Here is a 25,950-nt window from a genome sequence, read left to right on the forward strand (position 1 = left end):
GCAGGCTTCCCGCCGAGCAGGGAGCCCGATGTGGGGCTCGATACCAGGACCCTAGGATCATGACCCGAGCCGAAGGCAGACGCTTAACGACTGAGCCACCCAAGCGCCCGGGAAACTCATTTTTTAAAATTGAGTTGTTCATTTCTTATGAGGATATGGTATTACATTATACAGTTGCATGTGTCTTGATTATTGTTAGCATTGGTCACATGTGGGGCAAATTTTTGTATATGCATACATACTAATGTAGGTATAGACTCATAATGTGATTTGCTCAAAATGTAGTAAGTTAGAACTTATCTATAGTGATGCTAGAAAATGTTATATTTGTACTTTATTTAGAAATTAGTCTGCATTTTTCACGATTCTAAAGTCTTTATAAATTAATGAAAACAATACTTAAAAAAATTTTGTGTCCACATGTGATTTATTTTAGCTTAATTTGTAGAAGCATGGAATGCATTTTATATTGTTTCCTGAGATATAATTGTTTAAAATTGACTAACCTGTTTCCCAAACTTAGGAATTTGTTGAGGTAATTATGTTATAATTTTAATTTATTTAATTTAATCTATATTTTCTTTTCATAATATATAGATGTGAAAATCACCATGAAAAACTTAGTGTATTTTGCTGGACTTGTAAGAAGTGTATCTGCCATCAGTGTGCACTTTGGGGAGGAATGGTGAGCAGAAAATATTTAGCATATTACTTTTAGCTAGAAATACTTGATTGATTTAGATAGAGAATAATATTATTTTACTCTGCTTATAGAATGAAATTTAAATGCATCTGATTTATAGTAGAAGCTATCATACCACAACCTTCCTTTGTGGGAGATGTTGATGAGGAATGTGCACCTCTTACAGAAACATATTATTTTAATTGAAAACATGTAAATATTTATTTGCAAATCTTTTGTTGTAGGATCAAAGTCTTATCTTTGATTAAAGGCCAGTTGATCTAATGTCCTGGCCACAATTCCAGTTTTGGTTTTCTTTGGAACAACAACTTTAGATATTTGTGAAACAATATGAATGCAAACATCTGGATCCTTATCGTTGTGTTTTTTTCTTTTTCCATTCTAATTCAAAAGTTGTTTTTTAAGGCATCATACATTTTATCAAGTCTAAAACATTCAACTTAGTTTTCCTGGAAACAGCTTTTTATTTCACAGTTATGTCTGTTTAATTAATACCTAATTAAAAATGTAAATAGGCTTGAAAATAAACACAATGGGTTCTTGGTGGGGAGAGTTAGTTCTAGCGGGAGCAGAAGTTGCTAGACAACTAGACATATCTGTTAGCAATAAGAATTGATCATTCTTGGGGTGCCTGGGTAGCTCAGTCAGTTAAGCATCCATCTCAGCTCAGGCCCTGAGTTGGGCTCCATGCTGGGTGTGGAACTTACTTTAAAAAAAAAAAAAATTAATCATTCTTTGGGCTTCAGCATATTTTAGGGAGAGAATGACAGGCAACTTGGTTGAGTAGAGCTCAATTTAGAGAGTTTTCTGTTAATATTTGAAAACTAATGTGATGAGTACAAAAAATTGAATTCTTACAATTTAGTACTTAAATACATGGGTTTAGTAAGAAGCAATGGAAACATTCTTTTCCATATTTAAGTGGACATGCAAAAATCTACATCTTTTTTATCTTAGAGACCATAGTTGGGTGCTTTGGTTGAACAAGACAGTTCTAGTAAGAACTTATGTGTTAATAGGCAGTTTCTTTTTTTCTTTTTTTAAGATTTATTCATTTTAGAGAGACAGCACGAGTGGGAGAGTGGGAGAGGGGGAGAGAATCCCAAGCAGGGGATTCTCCGATGGAGGGCTCAATCTCATGACCCGAGCTGAAATCAAGAGTTGGATGCTGAACCGAATGAGCCACCCAGGCACCCAAGAAGGAGTTAATTTTGCAAAGGCCTAATGAAAAGAACTTTGAAAACATGAAAAAGGCTAGTGCTGACCAAGGAGAGAGTGGCAGATAAAGTTGTGTCAGATGGTTTGAGCCATGGTTAAAGATTTTGGTTCTTTCTAATGACTACAAATTTCTAGATAAGTGTAAATGTTTTGCTAAAGTTCTTTATCTGCAATTTTAAGGATTTCCTATATGGGCCACATGATTTTAAGAAAGCTCTCATTGATTTTAACAAAGGAAAGACAGCCAGAAAAAATTCATTTGAAAATATTTACCAGTTTATTAGCATCCATGAAGTGTTAATAAAGAAGTATAAATGGTTGAGATAAAAGAAAATGTTCTAAAATTATTTTTATTAATTTAAATAGCATGGTGGACATACCTTTAAACCTTTGGCAGAAATTTATGAGCAGCATGTTACTAAAGTGAACGAAGAGGTAGCCAAACTTCGTCGGCGTCTCATGGAACTGATCAGCTTAGTTCAAGAAGTGGTAAGACTGCTACTGAAAGATCATTATCCATTTTATAGTCTAGCCTATGTAATATATATTTTTTTATTAAATACATCAATTATGTTGCAATCAAGATTGAGAATCTGGTAAGATCTATTTATAGTCAGTTTCACCAACTTCAAACCAGCTGAGGAATTTGTATCCAAACCCCTGGCCTTTTCCACATTTGGAGCCAGAGAATTGCCTTTTCTTATGTAGAAACAGAAAATGAATGTGTTAAATAAGCTGTTTGATACAAGGAGTCAGTAACCGACTCCTAAAGAGTCAATATTGACTTTACAAAGTGATTAAGTCATTCGTTCTTTGGACCCTCAGCTTTTGGGAGTGTTTTTGCTACCAGTGAATGAACTATTTCTGATGTTTTGAATTCGAACTCTACAGAATTGAAAGAGTAATATTTAACGCTACTCTTCAGATACTTTATGTGTCAAACAGCTTTGGTGAGGTATTTACCATTTGTAGTATTTATTTGAGGAAATGTGATGAGTTTCAAACATTTAAGCACCGAATATGCTTTTGGAATATATTTTGTTTAAAGTTGCCAGAATGATAGTTGTAACTAGTGAGGTTTGAGGACCATCCCTAACTTAAGATGTCTTCGTTTTACCCTCTCAGGAATCAAGATTCAAACCATTGTTTTATAACATTTCTTATACAAAAAGTAATGTTTCTGAGTTACATATATGCTACCTACGAAGTAATTTTGGAATATAAACAAGCTGAATGGACTTCATCTAACTATCTTTTTTTCTATTATTTTCTCTTGGCAACATAATATGGTTGTTAGGGAGGGTGTTCTAATGTTGAAATTCTCACTGCTTGTATTTGTAATAACAATAAGTATAGGAAAGATTGCTTTCTATTTTTGGTGGTATGTTTTTATGAAATCTGCAGTGTACTCTGCAATCTTTGAAAATCTTTTTTTTCTTCTGAAAAAATTTAAAACTTTGTAAACTAGAGTAGATACGGTTTTTGAAATTTTTCATTTGTTTTAGGGTTTTGCATGATGTGAACCTGGCATCATTATACTCGTTTATTTTTGAGAAGTGGTTTTCTATCAGAGATATGATTGGGCTTTGAGTATGTGTTTTGTATATGGTACCTAACCAATATTTTTTAATTACATATCTTTCACTGTTACAAGAACATGTACTTTATTAAGCTTTGTTTACATTTACGAGTTTTGTTCCTGATTCGTTTCAGTGCACAATTTTTTAAAGCAGTGAGTATCATATGACATATAAGCATTTAAAAAGTATTATTGGGTTGCAGCTTTTTTTTTTTAAGATTTTATTTATTTATTTGACAGCACAAGCAGGGGGAGCAGCAAGCAGAGGGACAAGCAGGTTCCCCGCTGAGCAAGGAGCCCGATGCAGGACTTGATCCTAGGACCCTGGGATCATGACCTGAGCTGAAGGCAGCTGCTTAACTGACTGAGCCACCCAGGCACCCTGGGTTGCAGCTTTTAAAGAGGAAATCAACTGACTTTAAGAATAATTGCAGTGATTATATTAATGTCTGTTTGCTTTTGTTTTAAAAATTCTTCAATTTTTTTTTTTTTACCTGTTTATCTTCTAGGAAAGAAATGTAGAAGCTGTTCGAAATGCAAAAGATGAGCGTGTTCGGGAAATTAGGAATGCAGTGGAGATGATGATTGCACGGTTAGACACACAGCTGAAGAATAAGCTCATAACACTAATGGGTGAGTATTTTCCTATGCTGTTGGAATATGTGGTGCTTTGAGCCTCCTTGAGGTTCAGTCTTAAAAGAGTAAAGGTTGATGAGTTGTTATAAGGCTTGGAAAAGATTGCTTTCAAAAGTAAAAGTTCCACCTATTAAATGTATCAAATAATAGTACACAGAATTGATACAACTTCTGCTAAACTCATGGGTATGTATCCTTCTAGCTCTTTAGTGATTTACAAAGAAAATGGTCTGATTTGGCAGGCATGCCTGCCTTGTCATCATCTTTTTTTTTTCCAACATGTAAAGCAGTTTGTTCCTTCTCTATAGTAATTCTGTAATAATAATTCCTTATTCTTGTGTGTTTCCAGCTTCTTGAGACTATTTCTGTTGGCTTTTTTTTTTAAATACAGATTCTTATGTTTAAAGAACATACCTTTTGCTGACATGTAGTGTAACATCTGGCCAACTTACTATATTCCTCTTTTTAAGCCTTAGTTAAATTCTGGGAAAGAATTACTTCAGAAGAGTTGATTGAGTAAAAAATGTACTTTTCTAGATATTTATATTCCTTTGGAAGAAACAATAACGTTAATTTCCTTCCAGAATATATTGTCATTGTATTTCTAGATGAATTTAACAGACCTGAATTGCAATTTGTCTAAAATTGTAGTTAGGGTTGATTCTGAAATTCCCTTGTCAAAGCTACTACAATATTAGATTGAACCTTTTAAAGCTCTGGGAAAATGTTTTAGGGTAGCTGTAGTGAAGTTTTATTTACTTGAAATTGATTCCTTGTTATTGACTATGTTCAATGAAAGTTAATTTCATTCTTAACCAGTAATGAGCCTGAGTGTTGGTATTTTGTGTTTTTAAATAGGTCAGAAGACATCTCTAACACAAGAAACAGAGCTCTTGGAATCCTTACTTCAGGAGGTGGAGCACCAGGTGATGAAATAATAAATGTCTATCAACAGGCTTTAAAAAAAATTCTTTTTTGGACAGGATTATGTACGACCAGAAGACTGGGAGATCTATGTGTGCTATATTGGGAATTTTTATGAAATAGGAATCAGCTGATTCAAGTTTTCTCCATCATGTTTGGGAACAAGATAAAATTAATAAGATTTATTCTGTTTTGTAAGAATGCAATTATTTTTATGGGGAACAGCCCATAGAAATCTGTGAATCTATAAAAGATAAAAATCTTCTGACATTGTGACTTAAGTTGTGACTTTGAGATAAAACATTGCCAATTATATACAGTGAGTCTTTTTTTTTTTTTTTTAAGATTTTTTATTTATTTGAGAGAGAATGAGAGACAGAGAGCATGAGAGGGAGGAGGGTCAGAGGGAGAAGCAGACTCCCTGCCAAGCAGGGAGCCCGATGCGGGACTCGATCCAGGGACTCCAGGATCATGACCTGAGCCGAAGGCAGTCGCTTAACCAACTGAGCCACCCCAGCGCCCTATACAGTGAGTCTTATGGTAAAATTAACATTTTTATTTGTTAAGGAAATTTTTATTATGTATCAAATAAATAACTGGCATTTTTTTAGGTGTTCAGAACATAGCAGTGGACAAAATGGCAAAAACGTCTGCCCTCATAGAATGGGGTAGGTGGGAGGACTCCTGGGTGGCTCAGTTGGTTAAGTGTCTGCCTTCAGCTCAGGTCATGATCTCAGGGTCCTGGGATCAAGCCCCGCCTTGGGCTCCCTGCTCAGCAGGGAGCCTGCTTCTCTCTCTCTGCCTGCCGCTCCCCTGCTTGTGCTCGTTCTCTCTCTGACAAATAAGTAAATGTAATCTTTTAAAAAAAAAAGAAGAAGAAGAAGAAGAATGGGGTAGGTGGGGATGAAGTACATAGGGAATGAATAAAGTGTATAGTGTTACATAATAGTTGATAGAGTAATCTGTCTTTTTTTTGGTTTTGGAATTCTTGAATTCCTTTCTTTGCCTGATACATAGCTGTTTCCTTAGATGATTCTTTTAATTATCATCCTGGGGATTCCATGTACTTTTTTCCTTTTTTTTTTTTTTTAAAGATTTTATTTATTTATTTGAGAGAGAGAGAATGAGAGACAGCACGAGAGGGAAGAGGGCAGAGGGAGAAGCAGACCCCCCGCTGAGCAGGGAGCCCGATGCGGGACTCGATCCCGGGACTCCAGGATCATGACCTGAGCCGAAGGCAGTCGCTTAACCAACTGAGCCACCCAGGCGCCCATTTACTTTTTTTTTTAAGATTTTATTTATTAGGGAGAGAGAGCACAAGTTGGGGGGAGGGGCAGAGGAGAGGGAGAAGCAGACTCCCCAGTAGGCAGTGAGCCCGACTTGGTGCCAGGCCAATCCCAGCACCCCAAGATCATGACCCCAGCCAAAGGCAGATGTTTCACTGGCTGAGCCACCCAGGCGCCCTTTTTACTTATTTCTTGGGTTGAATTCCATGTTTCCTGATTTCCATGGCTTCCTCTCTCTTGCTTTACTTACTTGTTTTGGTATCACATACCCTCCTTTAGTTTTCCTGAAAGGTTAATCAGGATAAATTTTTCTTTGTTTTGAGAGAGAGGGGGAGAGAGACAGCAAGAGTGAGGGGCAGAGGTGGGGGGGCAGAGGGAGAGAGAGAATCCTAAGGAGGCTCCATGCCCAGTGTGGAGCCCGACACAGGGCTCGATTTCACAACCCTGATTTCATGACCTGAGCTGAAATCAAGAGTCAGATGCTTCACTGATGGAGCTACCCAGGTGCCCCTCAGAATAATTTTTCAAGACTGCATGTCTGGAAATATTTTTATTCAGTCTTTACACTTAACTGACAGCTTAATAGAATTCAGTATGTAAATATTTATTTAAAGACTCTTGTTTTTCTCTTTAATATTCTTAATTGTGCATGTTCCCCTAGTCCAGAGATTTTTTCCCCTCCAGAGAATAAACTAGCACCTTTCTGCTGGAGTTTTGAGACAAATTTAAACATCTGTGGTGGAATAGGGGCAGGGATCTAGGGATCTGTGTGCTTTTTTTTTTTTTAAACAGCTTTATTGAAGAATAATTGACAATAATTGGCATGTATTTAAAGTGTATAACTTGATAAATTGTGATAAAGTATATACCTGTAAAACTGTCACCATAGTCAAGATAGTGAACATATTCATTATCTCCCAAAATTTATTTGCACTTCTTTATAAATTCTCCTCCTGCTTCTCCAGGCAACCCACCTGTCTGCTTTCTATCATAGATAAATTTTCATTTTCTAGAGTTATAATTGGAATCATATATATTATGTACTTATTTTGTTTGACTTCTTTCAGTCAGCAAAATTATTTTGCAATTCCTTCATGTATTAGTTCTTTCCTTTTTAATTGTGGGTAGTGTTCCTTTGTGGGTTTTTTTTTTAATATTTATTTATGAAAGTAATGTTTATACCCAATGTGGGGCTCAAACTCATGACCCCATGATCAGGAGTCCCATGCTTTTCTGACTGAGCCAGCCGGGCACCCCTTCTTTGTGTGTGTGTGTGTGTGTGTGTGTGTGTGTGTGTGTACACATTGTATTGCATATGCCGCATTTTTTTTTTTCTGTTCAGTTGTTTATGGTCATTTGGGTTGCTTCCTGTTTTGGCTGTTACAAATAAAGTTATAACGAACATTCATGTACAAATTTGTATATGGGCATATATTTCCTTTATTCTTAGGTCCACCTATGCTATAGTGGCTTGGTACATTGGTAGGTGTATGGTTAACTTTTTAGTGCCTGCCAACTATTTTCTGAAGTGATCATACCATTTTGTATTTCCATCAGTAGTCTGTGAGAGTACCAGTTCCTCCACATCATTGCCAACACATAATATACTCAATTTTTTAAATTTTAACTAGTCTCATAGGAGTGTAATAGCATTTTATTATGGCTTTAGTTTGCATGTGTCTTATAACTAATGATGTTACGCATCCTTTTTTTTTTTTTAAGATTTTATTTATTTTTTTGACAGAGAGAGACACAGAGAGAGAGAGGGAACACAAGCAGGGGGAGTGGCAGAGGGAGAACAGGCTTCCCGCTGATCAGGGAGCCCGTTGCGGGGCTTGATCCAGGACCCTGGGATCATGACCTGAGCCGAAGGCAGGCTTAACCGACTGAGCCACCCAGGAGCCCTGTTAAGCATCCTTTCTTGAACTTAATTTGCCATCTGTATATTTTCTTTGTTGAGGTGTCTGTTCCAATCTTAATGAAGTGTAAGTTATCAATTTGTTCTTTTGGTGTCATAGCTAAAATTTTTACCTAACCCAAGATCCTAAGTGTTTCCTGTGTTTTCTTGCAGAAAACTTGTAGTTTTAGATTTTATATTTAGGTTTATGGTCTTTTTTAATGAATTTATTTATTTTTAATGTGAGGTATGAATCCAGGGTAGTTTTTAAAATTTTTTTGGTATATGGTTATCCATTTTTTCCAGCACCATTTGTTGAAGACCAGCGTTTCTTCACTGAATTGTCTTTGCATCTTTTTAAAAAATTAGTTGTCCGTATATACGTTGGTATATTTTTGGACTCTGTTCTGTTCCATTGCTTTATGTATTTTTAATGATAGTATTATACAGTTTTCATTACTATAGCTTTATAATAAAACAGGTAATGTTAGCTTTCCAGCTTCGCTCTTTGTTTTTTTAGAGTTGCTTTGCATTTCATTACAGGTTCTTTGCATTTCTATATGAATTTTAGAATCAGCTTGTTAATTTGTATCAAAGACTTTTGGGGTTTTGATCGAAATTGCATTGGATCTATAAATCAATTTAGGAAGATGTAACATCTTAATACTGAGTCTTTGTTCATGAAGACTCCATTTATTTAGGTCTTATAATTTCTCTTAGCAGTGTTTTGTACTTTTCAGGATACAAGTTTTTCACATTTTATGTCAGATTTATTCAGTATTTCAAAATTCTTGATGCTATAGTAGTGTTTTTAAAAAATTTCAATTTCTGATTTCTTGTGCTTATGTAATTGATTTTTATATATTGATCCTGTATCTTTCAATCTTGCTAAATTTATTGGTTCTAGTTGCTATCTTGTAGATTCCTGGGGTTGCCTGTAGATAATTTTGTTATCTCTGAATACAGACAGTTTTCTTTTTGATTTGCTTTTTATTTAGTTCCCTGTCAGGTTTTACTGACCAGAACTTCTAGTATTGTGTTAAGTATGATGTTAGCAGTGGGTTTATTGTTGATTTGTTTTTTTTTTAATAGGCTCCATGCCCAGCGTGGAGCCCAGTGTGGGGCTCAAACCCACAACTGTGAGATCAAGACCTGAGCTTAGATCAAGAGTCAGATGCTCAATCAGCTGAGCCACCTAGGCGCCCCTATTGTAGATATTCATTATCAGATTTTGGAATTCTTTTCCTGTTTGATGAGAATTTTCATTAGGAATGAATGTTGGATTTGTCAAATTCCTTTTCTGCATGTATTGAGATTATCATATGGTTTTCTTTTTTCATTCTTTAAATAGATTAACTTTTTTTTTTTTTTAAAGATTTTATTTATTTGTCAGAGAGAGAGAGAGCGCGTGCGCATGAGCTGGGGGGGTGGCAGGCAGAGGGAGAAGCAGGCTTCCCATTGAGCAAGGAGCCCGATGCAGGGCTCCATCCCAGGATTCTGGGGTCATGATCTGAGCTGAAGGCAGACATTTAACTGAGCCACCTAGACATCCCATTAACTTTTTTTTTTTTTAATATTATACCAACTTTGTACTTTTGGGGATAAAAACCCTGATTTGGTTAATGCATTGTCCTTTTAATGCATTATTGGATTTGATTAAGTAAGATTTTGTTTAGAATTTTTGTGCCTGAGGGATATTAGATGGTGATTTTCTTTTCTTAAAGTATCTTTCTCTGGCTTCATTATTAGAGTAATGATGGCCTCAAAGAATTTTAAACTATGCCCTCTTTAGTTTTCTGGAAGAAGTTGTGTAGAATTGGTATTGTTCCTTTACAGGTTTGACACAGTTCACCAGTGAAGACATTTGTGCCTTGATTTTTTTGTGGAATGGTTTTCAACTACAAATTTAATTTCTTTAATTGATATAGAGCAGTTTATATTACTTATTTCTTATTCTTATTTTTTTTAGAGCGAGTTTGTGGGGTGGGGAGGGGCAGAGGGAGAGGAAGAGACAATCCTAAGCAGATTCCACATCTAGTGCAGAGTGGGTTCAATCTCACAACCCTGAGATCATGACCTGAGCCAAAATCAAGAGTCAGATGCTTAACTGACTGAGCTACTCAGGTGCCCTTATATTACTCATTTATTTAGTGAGCTTTGGTAGTTTGTGTCTTTCAAGGAATTATTTCATTTGAATTTGCCAAATTTATTGGTGCAAAAATCATGAGATTCTCTTGTTATCCTTTAATATTTGTAGAATGCAGTGTTATCACCTCTTTCTTTCCTGATAATGGTAATTTGTGTCTTTTTCCCCTGATTGGTCTAGCTAGAGGATATCTATTTTTGTTGATGTTTTCGAAGACATAGCTTTTGGTTTTTCTCAGTTGTTTTTGTTTTCTATTTTATTGATGTTTGTTTTGATCTAATTGTTTTCTTTCTTTTGCTTTGCGTTTAATTTGCTCTTTTTCTAAAATCTTAAGATGGAAGTTGGCATTGTTGACTTGAGACATTTGTGTTCAGAATATTTTTTTCCTTTGTGATTTATTCTTTGACCCATGGGTCCTTCAGAAATGTTATTTAGTTTCCAAATATTTGGGGGGATTTTCTGATAGTCTGTAATGTCTTGAGGTTAAGGTGGTGGGTGACGTTGTGTCGGTCTACTATATTGTGAATTTTTTGTCTACTTGTTTTATTATTGAGAGAGGGCTGTCGACATTTTCAGCAATAGTTGTGTATTTGTCTTGTCTTTTGGCAGTTCTATCAGTTTTTGCTTCATGTATTTTGAAGCCATACTATAAGGGTCCTAAACATCTAGGATTGTTGTATTCTCTTGATTAATTGTTCCCATTATCACTGTGAAATGACCTTCTTTATCCTCATAACATTTTTTGCTTCGAAATCTATTTGATTTCAAAAAGTCACTTCATCTTTATGATATATCTTATTCTGACATTTTATTTTTAATGTATTTGTTTCTAAATATTTAAAGTCTGTGTCTTGTAGGCTGCATACAATTGGTTCTGGTCTTTTAAATCCAGTTGGACAATCTTTGACTTTTAACGGGGATGTTAAGGATGTTCACATTCATTGTACTTATTGATATGGTGAAGTTTGAGTCTAATATCTTGCTGTTTGTCCTATCAGTTTCTTGTTCCCTGTTTTGGTCATTTTTGAATTGAGTTTTTTTTTTTTTAAGATTTTATTTATTTATTTGACAGAGAGACAGCAAGAGAGGGAATACAAGCAGGGGGAGTGGGAGAGGGAGAAGCAGGCTTCCTACTGAGCAGGGAGCCTGATGCGGGGCTCGATCCCAGGACCCTGGGATCATGACCTGAGCCGAAGGCAGACGCCCAACAACTGAGCCACCCAGGAGCCCCTTGAGTATTTTTTTCTTTTATCTTGAGTATATGGATTAATCTGAACTTTAAAAAAAAAATCCCACAATGATCTACTTAATAAGACATAGATCGGGGTGGCGGGGGGCACCTGGGTGGCTCAGTTGGTTAAGCAGCTGCCTTCAGCTCAGGTCATGATCCTGGAGTCTCAGGATCGAGTCCCACATCAGGCTCCCGACTCAACAGGGAGTCTGCTTCTCCCTCTGACCCTCTGCCCTCTCATGCTCTCTCTCTCAAATAAATAAATAAAATAAAATTTAAAAAAGACCTAGATCTAGGGAATGATCAGGAATTTAAAGTGGGGGGAAAAGCATTACTAGTGATGAAAAGTAATACTGACAAAAGGGAACATTCTACCTTAAAAAGTAGGTAAGACAGTTATGATTTTGTATTCTAGGATAAACTCAAAATAAAAAGCAGATACTGACAGAATTATGAGATTTTGATAAAATCACTATAGTGAGTGATTAAATAGCTAATAAACTGATAGCACCAACTAACAAAAGGTGTAAGAATAGAGGATATTTGAAAAGAAAAAATTAAGTTGTTTTCTCTAAAAGGTATGTGTGGAACCCTGAATCCAGAAATGGAGAATACATATTCTTTTACAGTCCATATGAAACCATTTCAATACTTGATCATATACTAAGGTATATAGAAGTCTGAAGAAATTTCAGAAATTTATATAAAGAACATGTTCTGTGACCAAAGTATAGTTAAGGTAGACATCAAAAACGAAAGCATTATTTTAAAAATCATATATATGTAAATATGCACTGAGGTGTTAAATATCTACATAGTTCCTGAGCTAAAGAGGACATTGCAATTGAAATGATAAATTAGGGCACCTGGGTGGCTCAGTTGGTTAAGTGACTGCCTTCGGCTCAGGTCATGATTCTGGAGTCCCTGGATCGAGTCCCGCATCAGGCTCCCTGCTTGGCAGGGAGTCTGCTTCGCCCCTGACTCTCCCCACTGTCATGTGCTCCCTCTCTCTCATTCTCTCTCTCTCAGATAAATAAAATCTTAAAAAAAAAGATAAATTATTGGGGTGCCTGGGTGGCTCAGTCATTTAAGCTTTTGTGTTTGGCTCAGGTCATGATCCCAGGGTCCTGGGATTGAGCCCCACATCGGGCTCCCTACTCAGTGGGCAGCCTGTTTCTCCTCCCTGTCCTCCACTCGTGCTTTCTCTTTCTCTCTCTTTCAAATAAAAAAAAAACTTTTTTTTTTTTTTAAAGAAATGATAAATCATTAAAATAACCAGACATAGCTAAGGAATATTTAGGACACTTTTAGTCTAAAATGTAGTTTAAGAAAATTATGAATAAATGAGTTAGGTGTTCAACTGAACAAGCCAATAAAGGAACAATAGTGTAGAAGCATAAAATGGAAAGAAATCGTGAAGATATTGATGAAATTCACGGAAGAGAGTGCTGTGAAATAGTTGGGAGTATCCGCATACCTAATATTGGATCTTTGAAAAACATAAATAGATATTTTAGCAAGGTTATCAAGAAAAAAGAAGTGTCCAATATTATATTGGGAAGAAGAATTGGACTACAAATACAGTAGAAATTTAAATAATAAAAATTTTTAAAAGTAAATATTTACATAGTACTTACTATATACCAGACAGTGTTTTATGTGCTTTACAAGTATGAGCAACTTTATTGAGGTAGAATCTACATGAAGAGGATAATTTTTAGGAAATTGTAATTATCAAGAGTCACTCAAGAGTACATAATTAATTTAATTATTTTATTTATTAAGTAGGCTCCACATCCAGTGTGGAGCCCAGTGCAGGGCTTGAACTCATGACCCTGAGATCAAGACCTGAGCTGAGATCAAGAGTTGGACACTTAACTGACTGAGCTACCTAGATGCCCATAGAATGTCTATAATTTAAACAAGAAACATTAAGTGAATTTTATTGGTAATAAGTCTGCTTCAAAAGGCATAAAATTCAGACTAATGGAAATTTTTTTCTTTTTTTTTTTTTTTAAAGATTTTATTTATTTGAGAGAGAGAATGAGATAGAGAGCATGAGAGGGGGGAGGGTCAGAGAGAGAAGCAGACTCCCCGCTGAGCAGGGAGCCCGATGTGGGACTCGATCCTGGGACTCCAGGATCACGACCTGAGCCGAAGGCAGTCGCTTAACCAACTGAGCCACCCAGGCGCCCCAGACTAATGGAAATTTTTTACCAAATCTTTAAGTATCTGCCTTGAGGTATTGCCTATGATAAGTAATTTTTTCTTAGCAAATACAAAAGTACTACATACCATTCTTTGAAACAATGTAACATTAATAACCAGTTGTCATAAGAACAATATAGGAATATTAAAGCTCAGTTTTATTGAAAACGAAATGCCAAAATCTTAAAAATATACTAGCAGACAAAAATCAGTAGGATATTTATGAAAAGAAGCAAGACCAGGGTGCCTGGCTGGCTCAGTTGGTGGAGTGACTCTTGATCTTGGAGTTGTAGGTTTGAGCCCTACATTGGGTGTAGAGATTACTTAAAAATAAAATCTTTTTTTGTGTGTGGGGGGGTTCCTTTTTTTAAATTTTAAGTTGAATTAATTAACAATATAGTGTATTACTAGTTTCAGAGGTAGAGTTCAGTGATTCATCAGTTGCATACAACATCCAGTGCTCATTCCATCACGTGTCCTCCTTCATGTCCACCACCCAGTTACCCCATCCCCCCCCCACCTCCCCTCCAGCAAGCCTCAGTTTCTTTCCTATGCTTAAGAAGTCTCTCATGGTTTGTCTCCCCCCTCTGGTTTCATCTTGTTTTATTCTTCCCAGGTTTGTTTGTTTGTTTGTTTGTTTTTTAAACTAACCAGAATCATGTTGTATGTATTGTTCTTTTGATGTGCTTGTTGATGTTCTCAGCCTAGTACTCTCCTTTTATCCATTCTATATTCCACAGAAATAGATGTTTGGGTTGCTTCATTCTGTTATAATTATGCCCACTTTTGTGCACAAACTTGAGCACAGGGGCTGGAATTTGAGGGGAAGAGTGTCAATTTGAGCCCTTGGCAATCTGAGGTGAAGGCGTGTTGACTTGGCATTTAGCAGGTGGCAGGCCGTACGTGCTGACTTGGGCAGGAGGGTGGCTGGACTGTGAATTTGGGACCCACAGGCTGATGGCATCGTGTGTGACAGGGACATGGCTGGTTTTGCTTTTAATTTTTGTTTTTCTGGGAAACTCGATCTCTCCCTCTATTCTAAATGAAAGCCTTGCTGGATAGAGTATTCTTGGCTGTAGATTTTTTCCTTTTAGTAGTTGGAATTTATCATGCCACTTTCTTCTGGCCACCATAGTTTCTGCTGAAAAACCCACTGATAGCCATATGGGGTTTCCCTTGTGTGTACCTGCTTTCCTTTCTCTTGCTGCTTTTAAAATTCTCTCTTTATCGCTACTTTTGGCCATCTTATTTACTTTGTGTCTTGGTGCAGACCTCTTTGGGTTGGTTGTGTTGGGGGCTCTCTGTGCCTCCTGGATCTGGATTTCTCTTTCCTTCCCCAGATTCAGGAAGTTTTCAGCTATTATTTCTTCAGACAAATCTGCCCCCTTTTCTCGCTCTTCTCCTTCTGGGATCCCTATCATGCGACTGTTATGCCTGACAGTGTTGCTGAGTTCCCTGGGTCTATTTTCATTTTGTGTATTTTTTCCCCCTCTCATCTGCTCAGCTTGATTGCTTTCCATGACTCTATCCTCCGGGTGGCTGATCCCTTCTTCTACTTCCTCTTTCTTGCTATTTATTCCAGATGGTCTATTTTTATTTCCATTTAGTGAGGCCAGTAGCTCTAATTGGTTCTTTTTTATGTCTTCTCTTGGTGGAGGGTCTCATGGAGGTCCTGCACTCCTTCCTCAATTCTAGTGAGTATCTTTATGAGCGTTACTTTAAATTCGCTATCACACATATTACCTCTGTTTCGCTTAGGTCTCCTGCTCTGATTTTGTCCTCTTCTTTGATTTGGGACATATTCCTCTGTCTCCTCATTCTGTCTCTTGTGTTGTCTGTTTTTCTGTGTTAGGAAAGTCAGCTACGTCTCCTGCACTTGAAAGTAGTGGCTTTATGAAGAAGAGGTCCTGCAGTGCAATGTCTGTTCCCCAGAACCTGGTGCTTCAGGGGCTGTCTCCTATGTGTGTTGCTCCAGGGGTGTCCTACCGTTGTGGCTAGGATGTGCTTGCCTTCAGTCCTGTTGTCTGTGATGGCTCTCTGCCTGTTGTAGGCAGAGTCTGGTGCCTGTGGTGTTAGTGGGCTACTCCAGGGCTGTCTTGGGCTTGAGTTGAGTCAGACCAGGCGTTTGCCAGAGATGCAGTAGCACCTAACTGCAGGCACTGTCCCTGTGTCGTCCCCTGAGAAGCTTCTGTTGGTGGGTGGGGCCTGCAGTCAGACCCACTGCCTGCCCCCAGCCCACTGCTGGGGTCACAGTCAGACTGGTGTGTGGTCATCTTCCCCTCTCGCTGGGGCAGGACTCACTTTGGAGTGGTGCTGGCCCTTGTCTGCGCCGCGTGTGCACTGCCAGGCTTGTGGCACCGCTTTATGGGATCTTGCCAAGAGCGATCGGAGGGGGTGGATCTGCTTTGGTGTGGCCTCTTGTCTATGCCGGGCTGCGGAGAGTCTGTTCTGCCAGTTTTCAGGCTGCTTTCTGGGTTATTTATGCCGATGTGGGTGCTCTCTAGGCAGCCACGTGGCAAGAGGTGAGCCCAGGGACGTGCTGCTCCGCCATCTTCCCAGCAGCTTCTGCAAAATAAAATCTTTAAAAACAAAACAAAAAAAACACCAAAAAAACAACAAGCCTGGGCAAGGTCAATCAAAGGAATGAAAGGAATGTTTCATTATCAGAAGAATCTTCTTGATTATAACTTGAGATTAAACCACATGAATATATAAATAGAAATTAATAGGATAATAATTTTTAAAATATTATTATATTTGATTCTCATTCATGGCCAAATTATTTAGCAAACCAGGAATAAAAGGGAACTACAGTAACTTTAAAGGTCTATAGGAAACAATCTAAACGATAAAATTTGAGACTCTCTGATAAAGAATCCAGGGTTGCCTCCTATCATTGCTTCATTTCTGAGTGTACTGGTCCTGTGTATTCTTTTTAAAAGATTTATTTATTTTAGAGAATCTCAAGCAGACTCCCCACTGAGCGTGGAGCCTGACATGAGCTCGATCCCATGACCCTGAGATGACCTGAGCCCAAACCACGAATTGGACACTTAACTGACTAAGCCACCCAGGCCCCAGTCCTGTGTATTAAATTAAGACAATAAATGTAGTATAAATATATTGAAAGGAAGAAATAAAATTGGTTATTTGCAGAGGATGTGGTTATCTACAGAGAAAGTATATAACTTACACCTTTTTAGTGAGCTAATCTTGGTTGCTGGTTATACAATCAAGACCTAAAAATCAATAGTGTTTTCATATATCAGGAATAATCAGCTAGAAAACTTAATTTAAAAAAATCCCATTGATAATAGTAATAAAAACAGAATTTTGAATAAGTTTAATAAAATACATTGAAGACCTTTTTTTTTTTTTTTAAAGATTTTATTTATTTGAGAGAGAGAATGAGCAGTGGGGAGGGGCAGGAGTGGGGAGAGAGAGAAGCAGACTCCCTGCTGAGCAGGAAGCCTGATGTGGGACTCTATCCCAGGACCCAGAGATCAATCATGACCTGAACTGAAGACGGACGCCTAGCCAACCAACTGCGCCACCCAGGCACCCCTGTTGAAGATCTTTGTAGACACTATTATAAAACAAGAAAGAATTGAATGAAGAAATATCCTGTATTTCATTAAATCTCAGATATATGTTATACCATCTTTGAAATGGGATGTGTCTTAACAGTTGATATAGCTATGATTTATTGACTTTCTTTTCTTAATGGCACATAAAATAGTTATGTTTAGTAATGTAGCCTATTACATTTTGTGGGCTACAGTATATTTAGGGGAAAGTTCAATATTCCCAATGTACGATTCTCTTGATATCATTCTACAAGTGTAGTTCCATCTTTATTTCAACATGAATTTTCTCAGAATTTGGTAAAATTCCAATATTAATATGAAAGACAAGGGGTCCCAAATAGCCACCATACTCCTGGATTTAAAAAAAAAAAGTTGGGATTCTTGTCCTATATCAAGACATAATGTGAGAAACTTGCATCTGTGTACAGGAACTGTGCACAAGGGTCTTTACTCCTGAATTACTTATAATAATGAAGAATGGGAAACAACCCAGTTGTCCATTGACAGAGAAAAATAACTTAATGCTATATACATGCAATGATATTCTCTTTAAAACTGCTGAAATAAGTAGGTTTATAAATATCAATAAACAAATTTCAAACAGCAGTAAGTAGAAAATGTAGGCTACATCGTGACATAGCTTGATAGTATTTATATAAAGTCTAAAAACAACATTGCTGAACACGTAATGTGGAAATACATGTATAGCAATAATAAACTTAAGTTCAGTGAATTATCTTTGAAGGAAATGGGATCAAGGAAGGATATTTATAATATGCATTCAATAAATATTTGAATACAAGCTGTAAGTTTTGATATTTTTCATATGATACCAGTCATATTATTCTTCGTGAGCTATAAACAACTATCATTTTTTTAAACTTTTTTTTTTTAAGATTTTATTCATTTGAGAGAGTGAGAGAGCACGAGCCAGAGGGGTGGCAGTGGGGGAGGGAGAAGTAGACTCCCCACTGAGCAGGGAAGCCGATGTGGGGCTCGATCCCAGGACCCCGAGATCATGACCTGAGCTGAAGGCAGGCGCTTAACCGTTTGAGCCACCCAGGCGCCCTTAAACAACCATCATTTTAAAGATACAAACCTAGTTGTAGTGAGTGTTATAAATATCATTTATATGGCATTTGATAGTATATTAATTTGATAGGGCATCCATAGCTAAATACCACAGACTAGGAGGCTTAAATAAGAGAAGTGTACTTTCTTATAGTTCTGGAGGCTGGAAGTCCGAGATCAGAGTCGGCAGGTTTGGTTTCCCCTAAGGTGTCTCTTGCAGATGTCTACTTTCTTTCTGTGTCCTCTAAAGACTTTATCTCCGAATATAGTTACACTCTGAGCTACTAGGGGTTAGAACTTAACATAGGAGTTTGGTGGAGACACAGTTTAGTCTGTAACAGTTTATAAAGCTTTCTCACTTACGGCTTCATGATTGTTGTAACAAGCAAGCAGCAGCAGATACTATTTCAGTTTTACAGATAAACAGATTCTGAAAGTCATAATTAGTGCATGGCAGAATTAAGACTTCAGATTGGTTGTCTTGAATAGAAAGTCTTTTTAACTACCACACTTATTAAAGTTGAATTTCTCAGTTTTACCTTTGGCACTACATAAAGTGGTGTTTTCCAAGTTGATGTAGGTTAAGACTTGTTTGGGTCTTGTTACATTTTAACATTTCTCTCCTTCCTGGAATGCCATTTGAGAAATTCTTGTTGAAGGCTATTGACCTATAGAGGTTTGTTTGTTAATATACATAATAGCTTCACTATGCCAGTCTAAAATATATCTGTGGTAGCTTCAAGGAGAGAAAAATGCATTAAAATCAAATACGCTTCGGGGCGCCTGGGTGGCTTAGTCGGTTAAGCGGCTGCCTTCAACTCGGATCATGATCCCGGGGTCCTGGGATTGAGCCCCACATCTGGCTCCCTGCTCAGTGGAGAGCCTGCTTCTCCCTCTCCCTCTGCCTGCCGCTCTGCCTACTTGTGCTCTCTCTCTATCTCTCTGTCAAATAAATAAATAAAATCTTAAAAAAAAAAAATCAAATACGCTTCTTCAATGACTTCATCGTTAGAATGGAAATAACCTAGATCCTATGTAGTTTCTTAACTCTCAGAACACTTTGAAAGTCATTCTATTTTTATCTCACATTTTTTTCCAGCACATAACCAAAATAATTTTTTTTAAAGATTTATTTATTTTAGAGAAAGAGCACACACGAGCAGTGGGGAGGGACAAGGGAAAGGGGGAGAGAGAATCCTCAAGCAGGCTCCCTTCTGAGTGGACCCTGACGTGGGGCTCGATCCCAGGGCCTCCAGATCATGACCTGAGCTGAAATCAAGAGTCAGCCGCCTAACCAACTGAACCACCCAGGCGCCCCTAACCAAAATAATTTCTGTTTTTATTCTTTATTAAGGATTTTGAGATGCCATTAAATATTAATTTTGTTTATTCAATTTTTTTCCTCACACAGCTGCGGTCTTGTAGTAAGAGTGAGTTGATATCTAAGAGCTCAGAGATCCTCATGATGTTTCAGCAAGTTCATCGAAAGCCCATGGCATCCTTTGTTACCACGCCTGTTCCACCAGACTTTACCAGGTATGACATAGTTTTTTATCTGAAGTTTATGTGCAAATACATACACTTGTTTCAAAAGAATGTTATTTTTCTTAACTCCATGGTTTTTTAGGGTGTTATTTATAATGATGTGGTCTGGTGAACTTGAGTTGTGCATGTAAATCTGGTTAAAAAAATACTGGTGGACTTACACTTGATTGTGAAGAGAGGAGCTTGAATTAGGAGTTAGTTTCTTCCTAGAGTGTCACCTTCTGTAGAACGTGAATTGATCCCAATTCAATTTCATTAGTATCTGTTCACTTTTTTAAATTGAGGTATAACTGACAGTAACTTCATATTAATTGGTCACGACACAATCATGATCACGTCATTAAGTCTAGTTAACATCTCTCACCATAAACGGTTATAAAATTTTTTTTGTTATGAGAACTTTTAAGATCTTCTCTTCTAGGAACTTTCGAATATGCAGTACAGTGTTATTTACTATAGTCACCATACTGTACAGTACATCCCCATGACTTATTTTATAACTGGAAGTTTATACCTTCTGACCCCTTCTTGAGATTCCACACATAAGTGAGATCATACGGTATTTGTCTTTCTCTGACTTATTTTACTTAGCATAATGCTCTCAAGGTCCATCCATGATGTAGTATGTTCATTCTTTTATTTACCTTTTGAGTTTACTTATATCTCATTACACAGTGACTGTATTGCTTACATATATGTTGTCTGAAGCAAAACTCAGAAAACAGATGAAATGCCAAAAGATTCTGAAGGTGACATCATGTTACCTTCATATCCTAAAAGGTAGTGGGAGGAAACAGTTGGTTGCATTCTGTGCATCTTTTTAGTTTTATTTGGAGCAGTCTTAGAATTCTTTTGAACAGCGTATTCTTTCAGCATGTGGTGTTAGAGCAGTGGTTCCTCACATTAGCTGTATATTCAGTTGGGATTCTTTTGAAAATTACCAGTGCTGGCTCATACCTCAGGTCATTTGAAATAAAATCTTAGTCTGCTTGGACTTCCATAACAAAAGACCACAGACTGGGTGGTTACTTACTACAGAAGTTTATTCTCTTACAGTTCTGGAAGCAAGAAGTCCAAGATCAAGGTGCTAAGACATTTGATTTCTGATGAGGCCTCTTGCTGACTTGCAGACAGCTACCTTCTCCCTGCAGCCTGGAAAGACCTTTTCTCTCAAACACAGAGATCAGTGTTTGGTGTCTTTTCCTCTTCTAGGACATGAGCTTTATTGAGTTAGGGTCTCTCCCACCCTTATAACCTCATTTAACTTTAATTACCACCGTAAAGGTCCTGTCTCCAAATACATTGGGGGTTAGGGCGTCAATGTACAAATTTTGGGGGACACAACTCAGTCCATAACATTGGGTATAACTAGACATTTGTATTTTTTTCTTTTTAAATTTCCTTAGTTGATGCCTATGATGAGAGGTTAAACCACTGCCTCAGATAAAAATATATTGGAACGAGAGATTTTTGTCCATCTTAGACTTTAAAGATGGCTTATGGAATATTGCCAGGTTTTTCTAGTATGTTGAGAGCTGTGGTACCTTTAGGAAATAACCTTTGTTTTAAAAATGTTTATATGGTTAACTGCCTTTTTTCTTTAATATGTGATGCCCTATGATGGCCACAGGGCATTGATGGTACTAGACTGTATAGTGCAAGCCAGGGTTCTTCAACCATTATTGTTGATCAGGATAATTCTTTGTGGGGTTGAGGGAGCTATGTTGTTTATTGTAGGATGTTTAGCAGTATCCCAGTAGCACCTTTCCCTTCACAGTTGTGACAAAAATATTTCCAGACATTGCCAAATGCTTCCTGGGAGCAAAACTGCCCCTGGTTTAAAATCACTGGCATAACTGGACCACCCACAGTCCTATAAACAGAAGGGAAAATTCTTTTGACAACTAGAACTCAGGTAGTTCTGACTGATAAGTCTTCATTTCTCTCTGAATTAGCAAACCAGATATAATACTCCTATTTTAATCAAGAAGAATATTAAGAATATTATTAAAAGGACTTGGTATTTGCTGTCTTTAAGTAGATTTGGGTGAACTAAGGATGTTCACCAGTATCCCAAGGCTGCCTTTTTGATAAACCGGTTAGTCATTTCAGTTTTAAAGAATACCTTTTCTGAACCATTCCATCACCAGTGGAATGAAATGTAGGTTTTAAAGGTAAATGTTTTTCATTTCAGAGTATGGTGTATGGATCACTTACCAGAACCAGCTGGAGTGTTTGTCCAGAATGCAGATTCCCAGGCCTCTTCCCTGCCAATCTGGTGGTGGTGTCCAGAAAATGAATCTTGGGCATCCTGAGTAATCCTGTACTAAAGTTTGAGAACTGTAGATATAGATAAACTATGCTGATATTGCTTGCAGCGGCTCATTAAGCAGGCACCTCTGCATTAGACTTCTTGTCAAATCTCTCTTACATCCAGTGATTATTTTGCTTTCTGTTCCCTAATTGCCCAAGTGGCCCAGAACCCCAACCATCCCTTCCTTTTCATTACCTTCTTTTTTGGGTGTAGATGGAAGGGACTGAAATTGGGAAGGCAGGGAGCAAGGGAAGAAGGTAGGAGGAACATCAGTAAAGAGGAAACCACCAAAAATTTAAAAAATAAGAAAGGATGACAATTAAGGAGCTTTCCATGGATAAAGTTCACCTTAGGACCCTCTCTGTCCTCAGTAAAGCTTATTACTGCCTTACTGGAAATTTTGACTTGTAACTTAACTGTAGTTTTTAATAGAAACTCACTTTGTGGGCTGCAGTATCCAGGAAGGAGGTGTTCATCTGTTGATGCATTGAATCAGCATAGTAGAGAGAGATCCAAATAAGAAAGGTCAACATTTGTTGACATTAAGTTACGGATCAAATTTTAGTTGTGCAAAGGTAGTGGTGAATGTTCCTAAGCTTTGTTCTCATGGAACTGGATTGCTTTAAGTTCCATTGGTTGATGATTCATGGTGGAGCCACAATGGAGAATAAAGTTACTGAACAAGTACAGTGTTATTTAAAACCATCTATATGTTTAGTACTGTTGTAGGTGCTACACAGGAGACATGGAAGAGGGTATACATTCCATGTTAAATAATAAAGAATTGTATATTAAAATCTAATATTTGTTACTCAATTACAGTTGGCCTTTGAACAATGCGGGAGTTAGGGATGCTGGCCCCTGAGCATTCGAAAATCCACATATAACTTTTGACTCCCCAAAAGCTTAACTACTGATAGCCTACTGTTGACCAGGAGCCTTATGGATAACATAAAGTCGATTAACATATATTTTGCATGTTGTAAGTATTATATACTATATTCTTACAATAAAGTAAGCTAGAGAAGAGAAAAACGTAAGAGAAAATACATTTGCTGCACTGTATGAAAAATATCCACAAATCAGTGAGCCTATACAATTCAAACCCATGTTGTTCAAGTCACCTATATAATGCGTCCTGCTTAATGCTGCCCCATAGCACTAATTTGTTAATGATGTTATTTTTCAAAAAGTTTCCCTAAAAATTATACATATGTAGTATATCACAATACCCTACGGTTGGTAGATGTTTTCTGTGCTCTGAATGTGATTTTCTTCTCAGCAAGTGAGAGCTAGGGCAGATGTACTATGCTCTCTTGGTTAGTGAGCTTTAGCAATCTATTCTAGTCCTTTAGCTCCTAAGCTTTCCACCCTGCTGTTCTGAGTTAAACATGTCATTTCCTTCTACTTATTTTGTGTTTTGGTAGACCCTTTTGACCCTTAATGACTGATAAAAATATGACAACAGTAGTCTGGTCTTACAGCAAAAACAACAACAAAGGAAATGTATCATGCTGGATATTAAGGATATGGTGGAAAAAAACATTGTTAAAGATGCTATGAATTTGGTGAGAGAACTGACCAACACTGGTGTGATTGGAAGTTGCATGAAATTATAGCCAAAAGCATATCATGACTTGACCAAATTTGAAAATTATCCTGGGGAGACTTCCTTGGATCTCTGATTAGGTTTGTGGTTCCAGGTAGGCTTCCTAGGTACTAATTACATTGGCCCTACTAATTGGGGTTTGTTTATATTGAGTGTGAGGAGAGCATATAATGGAGAGAAGTTACAGCAGACCTCCAGTAGTGGTCTGTGACTAATAAGGAATAGTAAAGATTAACCAGGCAAACATCTGGGAATGAGGAATGTGAGTCTTCTAAGAAAAGGAAACAGCTGCCTAGGGATATGGTTGGGGTGCTTAATAATAAGATAGTAGCTATATAGTTAACTCTTGCAGGGCAAACTTCATCTAGTTACTATGAAAAAGATAACGAGCTATTTATCTGTACATAGTTACCATAAAATAAAAAATAATATATATATATATTTTTAAAGATTTTATTTATTTGAGACAGAGAGAATGAGATACAGAGAGCATGAGAGGGAGGAGGGTCAGAGGGAGAAGCAGACTCCCTGCCGAGCAGGGAGCCCGATGCGGGACTCGATCCCGGGACTCCAGGATCATGACCTGAGCCGAAGGCAGTCGCTTAACCAACTGAGCCACCCAGGCGCCCAAAATAATATATATTTTTTAAAGATTTATTTATTTTGGAGAGAGTACGCTCGCAGGACCAGGGAGGTGGGCAAAGGGAGAGAGGATTTCAAGCAGACTCCACATCCAGTGCAGAGCCCGACGCAGGGCTCAGTCTCACGACCCTGAGATCATGACTTGAGCTGAAATCAAGGGCCAAATGCTCAACTGACTGAGACATCCAGGCGCCCCCCCCCCCATCATATATTTTTAAATCTATGCTGTATTTTCACTGGCAAATCACTAACTTCTTTAGGGACCATCAAAATGAAAATGCTGTGGATGTTATCTTATATCTTATTTTGGTAATAACAAATTTTCATGAATTGAACTTTAGAAGATATATCTGAGAATGTAGTGAAATGGCTTGCAGTATATCTTTTTGGTAAATTTATAATTTTATTTATTAAATATAAGTACTGTATATTATAATACTGTCTATGATGGTATTTATCATGTTTTTATCATAAATGTTTATCTTTACCAAAATGTTTTACTGACTCTAACTTTTGAGGTGTTTGAATGACAACGCTACAGACTGTTCACATGATCTAAGGGTATATCCTGTGGTTGTGTTATATATATAGTTCAGTTCCCTTTGGAGAAGACTGTATGGAACTAGAGTTGCCTGCAGTAATCTTGCCTTGCCAAGAAACTGTTAATGTGTTCATCCACTCTGTTTGCCCCCACGTGATTATGTATTTTTATTCTATAAAATGATATAGATTTATTTGCTAGTAGTTGAGAATTTAAAGTATTTAAGAATGTCAATATTCCTCATAATTTGTTCTAGAGAAGGAAGTTTGGAGATTTATTGTGATGCTTTTGCTGTTTCTTTTGACTTTATTAAACCTGTTTATATTTGTTTCGTATTTTAGGTTCCCAGCCTAAGCACCCATTTCTTCCTTTTCCTGTTTCCATGAGTACTTTTGAAAGTCTCTTATGTTTATTTTAATACTTAATCATATATTGCCTCTAAAAAAACCCCAGCTATTTTATAAAGTATTTGTTGGGTCTCTAATTGTGAACTTTTGATGTCACCTTTTGATGGTTTATGGATTCATTTGATTTAATGTTTACTTTAGTAAGGATTTAAAAATATTTCTTAGAGACTTAGTTTTAACGGCATTTTTAAGATATTACCGAGGGACTTAACTTTGGTTTTTAACTAAATGAAAGTTTAAACTTAATAAGCCAAATAATTTTTTTGCCTTTTGCTTCTTTTTAGTGAATTAGTACCATCTTATGATACAGCAACTTTTGTTTTAGAGAATTTCAGGTAAGAGTTTTTTGACAACTGAGGTTTTCTGTATGTATGCATAAGAGCCAGGAAGGTATCATTCCCGGGTA

At 37.2% G+C, this 25,950-nt stretch overlaps 1 protein-coding gene across 4 annotated transcripts in view; it reads left to right on the forward strand.

The window, feature by feature from the left end:
• TRIM37 (tripartite motif containing 37) overlaps window positions 1-25,950 on the forward strand; it is a 178,125-nt gene that overhangs the window by 59,573 nt on the left and 92,602 nt on the right. For all 4 annotated transcript variants that reach the window (XM_035026727.1, XM_035026726.1, XM_035026729.1 and 1 more), the window contains 6 exons: window positions 598-685; window positions 2,288-2,410; window positions 4,010-4,133; window positions 4,995-5,062; window positions 19,898-20,022; window positions 25,829-25,879. In XM_035026727.1, the coding sequence (XP_034882618.1) occupies window positions 598-685; window positions 2,288-2,410; window positions 4,010-4,133; window positions 4,995-5,062; window positions 19,898-20,022; window positions 25,829-25,879 (579 nt within the window). The remainder of the gene's footprint in view (window positions 1-597; window positions 686-2,287; window positions 2,411-4,009; window positions 4,134-4,994; window positions 5,063-19,897; window positions 20,023-25,828; window positions 25,880-25,950) is intronic.

Source organism: Mirounga leonina, unplaced genomic scaffold, assembly GCF_011800145.1.
Source record: "Mirounga leonina isolate KUSES-001 unplaced genomic scaffold, KU_Mleo_1.0 Mir_200, whole genome shotgun sequence".
Classification (NCBI taxonomy): Eukaryota; Metazoa; Chordata; class Mammalia; order Carnivora; family Phocidae; genus Mirounga; species Mirounga leonina.